Source organism: Gordionus sp. m RMFG-2023, chromosome 2 (assembly GCF_954871325.1).
Source record: "Gordionus sp. m RMFG-2023 chromosome 2, tfGorSpeb1-WG-v2, whole genome shotgun sequence".
NCBI lineage: Eukaryota > Metazoa > Nematomorpha > Gordioida > Chordodea > Parachordodidae > Gordionus > Gordionus sp. m RMFG-2023.
In genome coordinates, this window is record NC_088776.1 from 45,144,448 (window position 1) to 45,159,785 (window position 15,338).

General features: G+C 25.0%; 1 protein-coding gene across 1 annotated transcript; it reads left to right on the top strand.

Moving 5' to 3' along the window:
* The first annotated feature begins 2,103 nt into the window (after positions 1-2,103).
* On the top strand, positions 2,104-6,962 carry LOC135924667 (high mobility group protein 20A-like). Its single transcript, XM_065459762.1, has 7 exons — positions 2,104-2,242; positions 2,290-2,466; positions 2,509-2,635; positions 2,681-2,700; positions 2,743-2,899; positions 6,307-6,546; positions 6,632-6,962. Exons 1-7 carry the CDS (start codon positions 2,219-2,221, stop codon positions 6,850-6,852), a joined length of 966 nt encoding a protein of 321 aa, XP_065315834.1. The 5' UTR covers positions 2,104-2,218; the 3' UTR covers positions 6,853-6,962.
* Positions 6,963-15,338: the final 8,376 nt, after the last annotated feature.

Here is a 15,338-nt window from a genome sequence, read left to right on the forward strand (position 1 = left end):
AGGGACAATCGTCGATAAGGGAAATGCCCCTTATGAGTCACCCTTGTTAGGAATTCCTGAGATTCCGATTAAACTTCCAACTGTAAATATGCATTTTTCAGATCTATAACTGTAAATTTATCACCACCTTGTGGATTTTCTCGAACAAATAGTCTAAGGTAGGAATAACATGATGGTCATACAATAAACATGGAATAAGCGTAATTTTAAAATCAACTTAAATTCGAATAGAGCCATTGCTCTTGCGTACATTTTCGATTGGCGTTGACCACTGCTGTACCCTCGTTATAGTCGAATCAACTTTGTCAATAATTCCAGCAGCCACTTATCGGTCTAATTCCATTTCAATTGTTTTGTGAATTGTGAAGTGGAAATGGTACCTGAAAACAATTTTGGTACAGCAGTACCCTTTAAATATATTCGCACCGCAAAATCACGTATATGTTCTATCTAATCATCAAAAATTGCTTGATGTTTATTAACCAAATCTAGAATTCAAGAATATACTGCTGCAACATTTTTCTTTGCGTCAATAGCGTTGACCAAATTGCGCACTTTTTTAATCAACGTGATCCAATCCTAAAGTTGACTTGGGTCTCGCCCTCAACGTCTAACGGATTATCACCATATGTAGTCAATGGACTAGTTGGCCTAATTTTTGCTCATCCAATACTTGTTCATATATCAATTCCGATCAATGATGCCTGTGCACAGTGTCAAAATTAAATTCAACATCTAATCAATTTATCTCTGCAGTTAGTTTTGCTCGATTCTGTCGAATTTGAATCTTCCATATGTTTTGAATAGAATCACTTGATGACACTCTTATATAATTAAAATTCTTTGATTTGCATCTAACTGCACCAAATTCTTTTTCATTTGTTACATGCCTCATTTGTAGCTGGACATCTCATTTCTCGATAATGAATAAACCCACATTTATAACATTTAAGTTTATAATAATATTTATCAAAGGTCTTATTATATTTGTCTTTATTCCCTTTATCAAATATATTGTTATACCTGGCTTTATTATAGCCTTCATCAAACGTATTCGTTTTAAATTGATGTTTATAATAATTATTATCATCATTTATTTTTATCATTTATCATATTGACAACCGATATAATTTTATAAGCGTTTGCCAGATCAAGAATAAATTGGCAAGTCAATATATTATTATATCTATCAAGACCGTCGGTTTATAGAGCCCTAAGATCTCTTTCCAATCCAGCCATTTCCATGCTAACGAAAAACCGATCACGTAAACGCTCGTCAATATCATTAAGATATTGACATCGCTTGCAAATTGTTTTAATTTTATATGCAAATTCAGTTATGGATTCAATTGTTCTCCGTAGTCTAACAAAATAAAATCTAAAATCAAAAGTTGTTGACGTCGGTTTAAATAATTTAAAACATATTTACTAAAATTTCTTAACAAGAACGGTCCACCAACTCAATATTCTTATTACCAAAAAATGTTAAAAATATATCTTTATATTGACATTCAGTAGGGCTTACGTTTTTTAACCCAAAACTGACTTCTCATTGAGAAAAATAACGACATATCAAATTATATCCATCAAATTTATCAAATTCAATAGTAGATAAATCCGCCTTTCTTTTATCCGCCAAATTTTCTGAATCTCCATTTAAGGAATTATTTTTTTCATTTAATGAATCGCCACATGTCGCCAATAATAAAATGACTAATAATTAGCTATTTAGAAAACTACATGGAATAAATTATATCGTCTAACCATATTTTAAAATTATCACATCACATGTGTTATTTTAATTAGAATGTTCCGAATGTTCTATTCTTTTTATAAATATGTAATAAATAATAATTTATTACATTTATATAACAAATAATAATTTATCATATTTATATAATAAATATAATTTATTACAGCTACCCTTAGCGAAATTCAATTCTGCCTATATCTTTATCATATTTTATTACCCTATTCATTAACTTACCCTAGTTCAGTTATCTAAAATTTAAAGTAAAATGTATAAAACAGCTTTGAACCTGGTTATAAATTCACGTATCTTATAATTTGGATAACAATACATAGCGTTTGGAGGTTTAATATGTATATTCTTAGAATATTCCATTACTTTTAATACTTATATTTATATACATATAAAAAATCTTTGAATGATAGCTGTAGCTCAAAAATTATAAAAATCTATTCTTTTTTTTAGAAAATGGAACTAGAGATTAATGAAAAAGTTAAGCATACAATAAACCATATAAATAATAAAACTCTTTATTTTAGAAAGGATTAAAATTTTTGAAAGACGTTAATGCGCCTATTCGTCCTCTTACAGGCTATTTAAGATTTTTAAATGATTTTAGAGAACAAGCTAGAATTGATAATCCAAATATTTCAAGTAGGGATATATTAAAAATAATGGGGGTTCAATGGAATAATCTCACATCTGAACTTAAACAAGTTCCAAACGATGTTATTTTTAAAATTTTATATAAATTTTAGAAGTACCATAATGAATCTAAATTAGATCTTGAGAAATACTTGAAAGATTATGAAGAATATCAAAAAACTGATGATTACAAATCTTATCAAAATACACTTATGAAATTTAAACAATCAAGACTAAAAAGTAAATATCAATTACCCAATTTATATTTCCTTTTTTTAAACCAAGGTATCAAGGAAATAAAAAATGTAATATATTTTTTGATAAATGTATATTTAATCTTAGCTTAGATTAACAATATAGATGAATCAGAATCCTCTAAATTTTTAAATAAAAAATACTCTAAAGTTTATAAAGCATCAAAAAAATCAATGCAACTCTCAAATAATGAGTTATTACATCAAGATTTACCTATATTCACAAAAGAATTCATGGATTACACTAATGGTTTATTTTTTTTTACCCTTCTACACATTCTCTTATATTAATAATAACAAACACATTTTTTAAAAGCATCTGTTTTAATTTTATCTTTCAAGTTTTGAAGGGTTATAATTCATTTATGATTACTTAAGGTCTTTTGCTCCTATGATGTGAGATTTAGCACTTTCATTAAATTTTATTTCTGCATAAATTTGAAGATATTTTGAAAGTGTAGTAAATAAATTTCATTGTTTCTAGTTCATTAATATTTTATGAAGGAAAGAGGCTTTAAATACATAATCTTATTGATTTTTTTGTTGTGTTGATGAAAATATTGCTGGTATTTAATGAGAAATAATTTGATCAACTCACTTACTGACCACTGATTTATTTTCACTGATTTATTTTCTTTATAATTTAAGAATGTTAGCTACAGCTAGCAATCTATTTGCTAAAAACTAGGGGGGGGGCTATAATTTTTTATACATTCTCAAAAAATATGATATAAGTTGTATTGAACAAGAATCATACAATGTTGATGTTTAAATTTTTTTTGATTAAAAACTTATATTATATTTTAAAAATAATGTCACAAATTTAATAGTACCAATTAAAATATGTGTTGCTTTAGAGATATGGAATTTATAGGAATTCAAAATCTCTCAATTTTACATCATTTGCTGGTGTTATTAAAAAGCCCCATTTGGGTCATTTAAAAAAATGGCCAGATAAGAATTTTAGCCAAAATAATATTATATAAGCCTGGAGATTTTGCTTGTAGATGACAGAAAGATTTGGACATCTATTTTCTAAATCTTGAAACTTATAATACTATTTATTTTGGTTAATATCTTGTCATTTTTAAAAATCAACCTAAATTGGGGTTTTTAACATTATCATTTACTAATGATAAACTTAAAATTTTAAAAATCTGATATTAACAGAAATGTATTTTAACATAAGTAGAATACCCACATCTATGATTTTTAGGCTAATTTTGCAATGAACTTTTATTTAGTTTTTAATTTATATATTAAATATTTATAAAATTTTGTAAATTAATAGTAGTTCAAAAACATCTCAAGACTCTGAAATTCACAATATTTTATACATCTGAGAATCCTCCAGTTGAATCACATTTTTTTTTGAATTTAAAAATCTCCCTCGAGAAATTCAGAAATTTCATGAATCACATATCCCAATACAACATAAATAAAAATTTAAAAAAATTACATAATTCTTTTATTTATATTTACTCCACATTACTTTTCCATATTTTCATATATGAATCTGGAATCCACTCTGATATCGAAGGTGAATTAATATTTATGAACATTAAATTTGACAAATTATTAACTCTAAATTTGCTCAATTATCTAAAATTATGGATGAAGGTCCTACATAACACAATACTACAAATTAAATTATCTATACAGTTAAGGAATTTTTTTAAATTTTAATCAGGAATATCTTAATCATATTGTCAAAGCCCAAGCAATTGTTTCTTATACATTTAATTTGAATCTTTAGTAAATTATTTTTAGTTGCTTCTCGCCAAATTGGGTATCTAGATTTCTAGACCATTTTCTTTTTGAATATAGTATATATTGGAAGTAATAAAAAAAATAATTTTATTAAAATTTAGTCAAGCCATTTTACTTTTGTTTCAAAGGTACCAAATAAAGGGAACTTCATGATAGAGAAATTATAAATTTGTCTATATTTAATTTACTAGTTTTTGATTTTTTTAGACACCAATGTCCTAATATTCGGCAAATTCGATTTATTACCAGGACTCGATTGTAAAAATGTTATATACATTTTATTTTTTTCCCTACTAGAATGTGCAATCCCTAATTATTTTATATCTTATATAAATAAATTAATCTTATATAAATAAATTATAATATTATTTCAAAAAAAAACGGAGAAAATAAGAATATAAAGTTTAGTTTTTATAATTTAGGAATTAAAAATCAATTATAGATGGCGCTATCGATAAAGATAATTATAATATATTTTCTTTTTATTGGAATGCAAAAATAGGTACTTTTTTAATAATTTCTAGTGTATGTGATAATTTTATAGAAATATTATTGGTTATTTATACCATAAAATGCATATTTTATTTATAAAATACATTATAATTGTCGTTAAAAAAGCTTCCTCTATAATTTATTTATTTCTAAAATTACCTTAATAAAAATTTTATTTTCCGTTAATATTTTTACCTTTAAATATATTGGTAAAAACATATATAATTAATTTCATCGTTTCAGAGTCCTTTATAATTGACTTTTTTATTCCTAAAATAAAATACTAAATAAACTTTAATTTCATATTTTCTTCATTAATATTTTTACTTAAATATTTAAATATATAGGTAGTAATAAACATATTTAATGAGTTTTATCGTTTAAGAAAGGCTCCAAAATAATATTTTGCATAACCGAAAATACAACTATAGTAAAGATATTTTTAAAATAATTTTTGCATTTTATTTAAAGAGAATTTTAAGGGCTATAAAATGGAATAATTTGTTATTTTAGATTAAAAATTGTTGAGTAATTTGACTTTTGTTAAAAGAGGAAAAGACTCATCAAATTTTGAAGGTCCATAACTCGGAATATATTTGAGCTAGAGCATTAAAATTTTGATTTGTATAAAATATTATATTTAACCTTCATGCCAGGTTTCATCTATTTTTATAATGGTCGTATGAAAGTCACGTTATTTCAGTCGATTTTTCCTGGAATTACCCAAAATATAGTAAAAATAAAACAAAATTTACCATCAACATCATTTAATTATTTTCCAGCTAATTCATTTGTTTGCATAGTATTTCTAATAAATTGAAAGACAACTTAAGATATTATAAATAAATTAAAATATATATACCATCATCATCATCATTTGATGATTTTCTAGCCAATTTATTTGTTATTCCAGTATATAATATTATTTGAATTTCTAAATACAAGACGACTTAAAAGATAATAAATAAATATCATTACCATGATTGCCATTTGATGATTTCCTAGCCCAAATCATCTGATGGCTGATTTTCATTGTCAACATCAATATATTCTAATTCAAATTACATAAAATAAATTAAAATACCATGATTACAATTTGAAAACATGTATCCATGCAGATTTAATATACCAAATTAAGCAATTTTTCTTTTATTTAAAAATTATAAAATACCCCCCCCCCCCCCCCGTTTTTTATAATACTTTAGTTCATATAATTATATTAATCGTGTTATCATTTAAAATTCTTATTTGTTTTTTTTAAATAAAATTATTCGTAATGAAAGAAATTTAATAAATATATCCAGAGGTTATGCCCCCCTCCCCGCCACTGATATTGTATAAGATATATCTAAAAAAAGTATATGTTATCATTTGTATATAAAAAAAATTAAATAGAGAGAGAAATGGAGGCAGAAAGATTAAGGCAAACCTTAAAGGAAAAACAGTATGAAATAGACAATTTATCAAAATTAATTGAGGTTTACGAAAATGACTTAGCAAATTATAGCAGTGAAAAGGCTAAAAATACAGTGAAGGCTTCACGATTGTGTAGGGAGGTCGATCCTTTCAAAGCCAGGATAGTTGAAGCATTTCTGAATTGTGGGGTTACAAATGAAATTATGCTGGAATTCTCAGGTAGAAAATCATTGTTTATATATTTTAATAAATTGATTTGTTAAATAAACTGAATATTATCATAAATGTTTGAATTTTTTTATAGAAAAACACCCAGACATTGCCCATATGCATCTATCTACCGAAAATATGGAGGAGTTCCTTGGTAAGTTAGCACAAATTATATTAAATCTGGATGATAACAAAAAGGATAAACTAGATGATATTAATCATTTGGGTGATTCAGATAAAATTAATCTGAAATCAGTTGATAAAGCTATCTCAAAGATTTTTGATATGGAGGGATTGATTGGCGAAAAATCATGATATCCCACGTTATTTGAAAAAATTGTTGTATATATAATTTTATTATAATTACGTCATTGATTACATTAAATGGTTAAATATTTATTAATAAATTGTGTTTTATTGAAATACCTATTAATGGAAATAGTAATAATAATTATATGGACATTTATTATATTTTAAACAAAATAAGGTAAAAAATAATATTTTTTTATTCGTAAATTTTCATTTTTTCTAAAATAAATGCGCCAATATAATTTTAAAAAATAACTAATTACCAACTGGTCAAGATTTAGTTATTTTTAAAAAATTAGCCTGGTCCAAAAAGAGAAGGCCAGTACATCTACTAAAAATACATCAAATATCACGATATCAGTCATAGTTGATATCAGTCATAGTTGATATCGACCTATGCCTTCACTTTAACCGATGCCTATATCAGACACCTAAAAATGATAAATAACTTCATATAAAAAAATTTCCAACATTAAATTATGAATTTATAAAAAAACTCATACAATTCTGAACCGATAAAAAAGAAAAAAGATGCTGTTATTTTTTTTTACCTTTATAAATTTCATAAATCAATTATAAGTGATAATATTGATAAACATGTCTGCTTTTTCTAATAGATATACTACATTATTATTTTATTGTGGTATCAGTTGATATCTTGTTAGTATCGTTCGTGTTTTAGTTTCATTATCGTCGAAAAAAGTGATATCGGTTTATATCTGCTCAACTGCATAGGGGGTTTAGCCCCTAAATGCCTTTTCCTAACAATGCTACTGTCTCTGGCAGATATATTATAATAAAAATTAGATAAGAGAGAAATGTAAAAAAAAATGAAAGAGTAATTTTTATTTTTTCTCTTTTATTAGATGATTTTTTTAACTACTTTTGAGATGAATCACAGATAAAACCTTGATACACTTGATATTAAGTCTCAGAATTTTGCACCTATTTCATTTCATTTTATGTGTTATGATAAATTAAATAGTGCCTAACGTTATTTATTAAGTATTTTTATTACAATATTAGATAAGGTCGTAAATTATCCTATACAAAAAAATCTTTGTTTTCGAGTATCGTCAGCATGCCTCACATGCTATATACCTTGATTGAGTTAACAAAAAATTTTGACCCTCATATCCAGAAAAAACTATTTTTTCTGGAGCTAACTTAGGTATTATCTTGATATGGATTTAATATATAGCAGGAGGCTATTGCATGATTACGGATAAGTATTTCGTATTTCAATTAATTTGATAGTTATTTATAATTGCTATATGTTGTCTTATACCATATATTAAATCTAATTTTATTAACTTTTATGAATCTTTAAGACATTTATGATTTGTAAGTCGAAGAATAATTTACTTTATATAATAAAACCTTTGTGACATATAATTATTTTCCTGCTTCAGTTACTTTCTATTCTTAAGCAAGTACAATTTCAATTTTAACTTCTAAAAGAAAAGAGATTTTGGTTCTAGGGTAACTAAGAACAATATACTCCATAAATTTATCATGATAAATTTTAATCCTCATAAAAAAAACATTTCCCAGTATGTTTTCAACCACAAAGCAAATATATGGAAAATTTTACATAATAGAATATTTTGAATATTCAAACTGGGCGGAAAAATCCTATTGGCAAATTTGTAGGTATTATATACAAAGATATACACTGTATGTTTACTCATACAAATTATATTAAATAAATTTTTTATAATTGTTATTTTGAGATAATTTACCTTATTAATTCCTTTTCTTTTCTATATAATTATCATAGAAATATTCTTTTTCCGTCCCTCTGGCTAATGCCTTTCTGAATCGTAAATAAGAATTTGGGAAAAATTCCTTGCTACTGTTGAAAAAATTAATTTTTATTAAAAATAATTATTGTAAATCAGAAATTTGCACTTAATTGAATGACGAATTATTCAGAATATTTGCTCTATTTGAAGAAATATGAATAAAAAAGTTATCCTTAATTTGATGCCAGGTGATTTCTAAAATTTGACCTTAATTTGATGAGATCAGATATGTTGCCCTTATTTTGTTGAAACATTGTGAGATATATCTTTAGTACATTAAAACATTCTGTAACTAATTTTGAGCATAAATGTAATCATCTATTTTAAGATATTACAATATCAGTATTTGTAATTTAGTTTATGATTAAAAATTTAATAAAAAACAAACTTCCTCAACATACCTTGTAATTGTAACTTGAAGACAGCATACATTGTGGTACCTCATTGAAAAGATAATCTTCATTAAACCCCATTTCTATATTCGTCTCCAAAAACTCAAGATCTGCCTAATAAACTGTCTTTTTTTTATCGACCTCACTCATCTCGCCGTTTTCCTCACTTCATTTTAATAATATTTCAAATGCCATTTCCCCCGACAGGCTTTTCCCATCTTATTTTTATATTCATAAATATCCTTCTCTACCACACTCCTACCGCTAATATCTAGATTCACTAAAAAAAACGAACATGCAATGAAGTTTCACCCCAAGAATATTATTATTGCCTCATTTTCATTTCCTTGAAAATTTGGGGTTGAAGTTAATTATTTTTATAAGATAATAGAATTAGAAGGAAAAAGTGTCGAATAATTTACCAATTTTTACTATAATTTTTTATTAATTTAAACTATGTAACTTTTAAGTGCTATTACGAACATATTTAAATAAATATTTTAGCTTAATGACTTATAGAGATATATTATATAAAATTTTGCAATTATTTCTATAATTTAAGAGCCCATATTTCTGGCCCCTGGATGCAACTTTCATTTTTATTTTTCCATGATAATTTATAGTGGAATTCACAATTATATACATAATGATGGGTAATCATAATAGAGGAGACCGGAACATGCCTGCATGTGTGTTACTGCATATTGGCGATAAAATAATTATATGAAATCATGCAATTAAACTGTTTCAATGGATTGCCTCAACATTATTCTACAAAATATTATAAGTTAGGTCCTTTTATCTCCCATGATGTGAGTTATATAAAAAAAATCCACTTTTTTTTGCTTTTGCCTCATACCCGAAGTAAAGTTGCAAGATCATGAGATAACGTAGGGGCATATGGCCGCATTATAAACAAATTTTGCAAAATATAAATAATTATTTGAACAATATTGACAAATGTAAAAAGATAGTTGGCGCATTTTGTGGGTCCCCACTCAGAGCACTTTGTACAATTGAATCATTCCTCCCATTTTTTTAAATTACCTACACATGATTTGGCATAGAACCACCCTATTATCAAGTGTGTAGCCCCCCCCCCCCCCCACTGTAGAAATTTTTTTACAAAATGGCTCAAGCGTGTAGCCAGCATGGGTGGGGGGGGGGGGATAAATCCACCAACACAGCAATAATTTTTACCAAAATATATAAAAGAGTTTCATGAGTTGTGAATTGCAAAGTATTCTATTTCAAATAGGTGATATCGATTCTAAATATTAGCAAAAGTTAAAATTATTTAAATATTTATTTCTTGTGTGTTAATATTTTATCTCACGAGAATTTAAAGTTTTCTTACATTTTTTTAAACCTTAAAAAATTTTAGTTTATTTCTATTAAAAACTACGATAAAATTTTTAGTGTATGAAATGCTCAGATATCCAAATAGGCAGAATTTGCTCAATATAATTATTTCTGAAACTTCTTAGGCTACAGGAAAAGAAACCAAAGGCCTGCACGACATGATTGAGCCTTCGACACCAAGCTGTTACGGCATTTTTTGGATAGAAGATCCTATTTTATATGCCCTTGGAGAAATATTAGAATCAACTGAAACAAATATCACCTGAAGCTGATACATTATTAGATTTTATATGACTGCCGATTTTTTCATTGGAATTTATTCATAAATTATTTATTGCACAACAATTTTGTGCACTTATTGTTGCAAAATGAGAAACTTGCAATAACGTTGGGTTATCTTATAAGTTGATAATATTTTGCTAATATATACAAATTTAATTTTTTATTTTCTTTAAAATTCAATCTTCTTGTATACATAACACAGTCATTTATATACTTGGTCAAATAAATTAATCTGTAATATGTTAAATTGACGCCTCAAAATAAAAAACATTCAAATGGACATGTATAGTTATAATATGAAATAAAACCTTAGACAGTCAAACATAAAGATTTAATATCAATTGAAATAACAATTAATATAAGGATTTAGCTAAAGTAAGGTGAATCGCGAATATTATTATACCACATGTTGGAAGACCAAGAGAATATATCGACCAGGATTTTGATTGATGTGACTATTGAGATAAAAGCTAAATTATATGATTCTGAGAGTCACAAGCCTTGATTTTACAGGCAAACAAATGATTCCAATATTAATGGACTCGAGGATTATTACAAAATAACCTTTTTTATTTAACTTTTAGATTAAATTTTGACTCAAATCAATAAACGATTTGTGATTTATCAAATGGCTTTACCCAATTACCATATCATATAACTCTTTCTGTCTGAGCATATATCAAATCTTATTGAAAAAATAAATATTTAGCTAAATTTTATTCAGAGAAAATAGAGATATCTGAAGGCCAATTAATTTCAGAATTTAAAAGGTATAAAACAGGTGCATCACCAGCCTTTACAATCACAAATGCCTCAAAAAAAAATTTTAAAATTATTTTATAAATTACCTTCCAATTTTAGCTACCAATTCTAAAGTTATCTTTTTTTAGCTAACATTTACGAAATTACATTTGGTATTATAAAAAATTCAAAATTTTGAAGGGGCCTCTTTAAGTTTTTTAGAGGGCTCACGTCCCTCTGCCCATTTCCTCTAGTGACTCTACTGATATGAAAAATTTATTTTTGTAGATAATCCTCCAAGAAACACAGTGGAATCATTGCATACTTTAAAATATATTTTTAAGATTTCCAAATATATTAATATTACTTAATCCCCCCCCCCCCCCTATAATATTACTGACTAGCTTGCCTATTACAAATTAACCCCATTCATTGCAATCTTGCCCCTTATCTAATTACTCTTACCCATGAGTACTACAGCATTTTGAGAGAAAATTACTATTTTTCTAGATAAGCTAGAAAGATTGAAATAAGTTTTCTATATTATTTAAAGTTGATATAAGTCAGTGGCTTAGCGACGGAGTTTGTTCTGGGGTTTCATCCCACCCCACTCAGAGAAACAGATTATACGTCTAAAGCTTCAAAAATTATTTTATATTCGATTAAATACCCCAATAAAATATTATTTTAACATTAAGTTTGTTGAATATGAATAAAAGTTTTGTGATATTTATATTTCTAGAAAAATATCATTATTGATATACAAAAATTATTTAATACTAATATACCACCAAAAATAAATGCGCTTTAAGGATAGTTTACTGGCTTTCATGAAGTACTTAATGGTATAGTTGAAAACTATTAGTAAGTGGATTGATAAAAATGATTATTATACTGCTCTATCAATTATATATTTTTTTAAATATTAATCTAGTAGATATTTCAACGAAATATAAATATTGTTGAAGTAAGGAATAACGCCAACAGTCTTCCTATATTTTTGATTAAGCTGAAGTAAATGCTTTAGACATTTTCCAGGCCATTTTTAATAATTTTTTTAGTGTGAATTATAAACGAAATATTAAAGTTAATAAACTTAAGCTTATCAGAAAATTCCATGTTTGTTTTAGAATCAATGAGTGAGCTCTATTAAAAACAATTATAATAAAATTTAAGTCATAGCTGTCATCAATTTCCTGTCAACAGTTGACTGATGCCAATAATATCTTTTTGTATTTGTATAAAAAAAATAAGTCCTTTTTTTGAACTTAATAAATTTTTAAAATTGTATAATATTTATTTTAATACTTTACTTATACTTTAAATATATTTTAGACGTGGTACAATAATTTAGGAGATTAACATAAATGTAATTATAGTTTAGTTTTTGTTTTCTTTTTTGTTATTTTAATTTTACTTTTTTCATTTAATTTATGTGTTTTCTTTTGTTCAAGTATTTTGACATAAAATTAAAGAAAGACAGAATAATAATCTTTTAAAAATAATAAATTTTATAAGCAATTATAATGATTTATTTTGTTTTTTTTCTCTTTTTATATCTATTAAAAGTAAATATAAATTTGATTAATGATATAATTAATTTAAAAAATTATAAACATGTGACATGATCAATCTTTTATAATTACTCTTTTTTATTTCTGTTACAAAATAATAATAATATATTTAAAGAATGACTATGCGAGATCACCAAAAAAAAATACTCATCACCAAAAATAAATGAATGAATTTAAAATTTAACACAAAAAAACGACTCACATAACACGCCCCCCCCCACGAATTGAAAATCAAACGTCGCACTTCAACCTCGCATCCCGCCTTTTCTTATACTTATTGCCTTTCATCGTATTTTCAAGGATTCTAAACATTTATCATTGATTCTGTACATAATATAGATTCTAATTCCTTTATTAAATTCTAATAATTATAAATTAACATAAAAGGAAAATAACAAAAAAGAAAAATTAAAAAGAAAAAAATTAAAAATTAAAAAAATTATAAGCGAAAATAAAAAATCAATAACTCCAATTGTTAAACCCTTAAAGTATGAAAAATCTACAATTATCACGCGTTTTTATCTCATTTGCATAGTCTATAAATAATAAAGTAATAATTTTAATCAAACATTATTTTTGTTTGAATATTATCACAATTTGAATACTAGTTTTTTTTCTAAATTCTTACTACAAAAAGCCTCAATATATTTTGATATGGTTTATTAAATAATTTTCAAAATATATTTATGTTTTAGAGGTAAAGATACATATTGTTAAAAAAATTTAATATCAGGTTTATTACCAATATTTAAATATTAAAAATGGCATGTTTTAAATAGATTTTCATAGTGAAAAAAAAATATTTACAATATTTAAGGCGATATAAGAATTTTAAAATGAAGGTGACCACTAGTGTTATTTTTTTCCCAACTAATTGCCCCTCAATATAAGGGTTAATGACTACTAATCTTTATTTAAATTAAATAGCTTATATTTATATATTGTAAATTAACAGATAAAATAAAATTTTAAAAGATCTTTCTTAAAATAATTTCAAAAACTTTTCAAAAATTTGCAACTTTGAACAAGATGCTCGGTAGAAATTTTAAAAAGATAGTTTTATTATGTTTGAGAAATGGCGTTGTTAGCTTTTTCCACTCAAGGGTGCTCATATTTAAAAAAAAATAATTCTATGTAAAATTTGCCAAAAAAAAGAAAAAAGAAGGTAATTAAATCTATCTAAAGTTTGTAAAAAAAATAAAATAGTAAATCTATATTTTTAATTTTCCAGCCTTTCAAATGGAGAAGAAGAGGGAGATATGAATCCCTCAGCGCCCTATCACGACGCATGTTTTAATTAGATATAAAAAAAAATTTTTTTTGATGATACTTTTTATTTATTTAAAAAAATAGTAAAACACTAAAATATTAAAACAAGTATATAAAAATATGTAAAATTACTAAAAATAAATATATATATAAGTATCGAAGGCCCTAAAAAGAAATGTTTCATTATATTTTAGAGAAATGACGGTAAATAATGGAGGAATATTTTTAAATGTGAAATTTTAAAGTAGGAAGAAAAATGGAATATTAAAAGCCATAATTTTCAAAAAAAAATTTGATGAAAAATTAAAGTATGCAAAAAATATTAAATTTAACCCTCCAAAAATTAAAATAAGATCCAGCCTGTCGAAATTCTTTTGGATGGGTGTGCTAAGAGGGGTCAGTTTAGGGTTTTATATTACATATAAAATTTGATCTAGTTGCAAGATGGTCGTTCATTATCCTATCTTAGACTTTTCCGAATAAAGTAAAATAATTATATATTTTTCTTTATATTTTGAAGGCGAAAATGGCCACAAGGCAATTTACATTCTTATTCTGTATATTTTTATGAAAAAATATATTTTTAATGATATTTTTTTCAAAGTTTATATTCTGGTAATAGTAGGACCCCAGGATATATATGTATAAATATATAATATTAATATGTTCAATGATAATTAAATATTATTATATAATCATATTATATTTCAGCACCTAAATTTGGTTTTTTCCAAATTAAAAATTGTACAAATTTTTATTGAACTAATAAAATAACTTTGATTATCTCTATCGTATTATTTAAAAAATATAATACTATGATTTAATATATTCGATTTTATAAAAAATTTTACAGTTTTCCAAATTATAAAGGTAAAATCAATTCTTAAACATTTTGCTAACTCATTTTTAAAATTATTTACTAATTTAAATTTTCTCCATCATTTAAAATTGTATGAAATTTTATCTTGGTAAATACTCTGTGAAAAAAATAGTAAAAACAAAGTATAATTAATTTTTGTATCAAATATTTGTTATTTGTTTAAATTATAAATATAAATTATTACCTG

Coding starts and splice junctions, on each gene's coding strand:
- LOC135924667 (XM_065459762.1), top strand. CDS start 2,219: ATGGAACTAGAGATTAATGAAAAA. Junction 2,701..2,742: donor GTATCAAGGAAATAAAAAAT/GTAATATATTTT, acceptor ATCTTAGCTTAG/ATTAACAATATAGATGAATC. Junction 2,900..6,306: donor ATTCATGGATTACACTAATG/GTTTATTTTTTT, acceptor AAAATTAAATAG/AGAGAGAAATGGAGGCAGAA.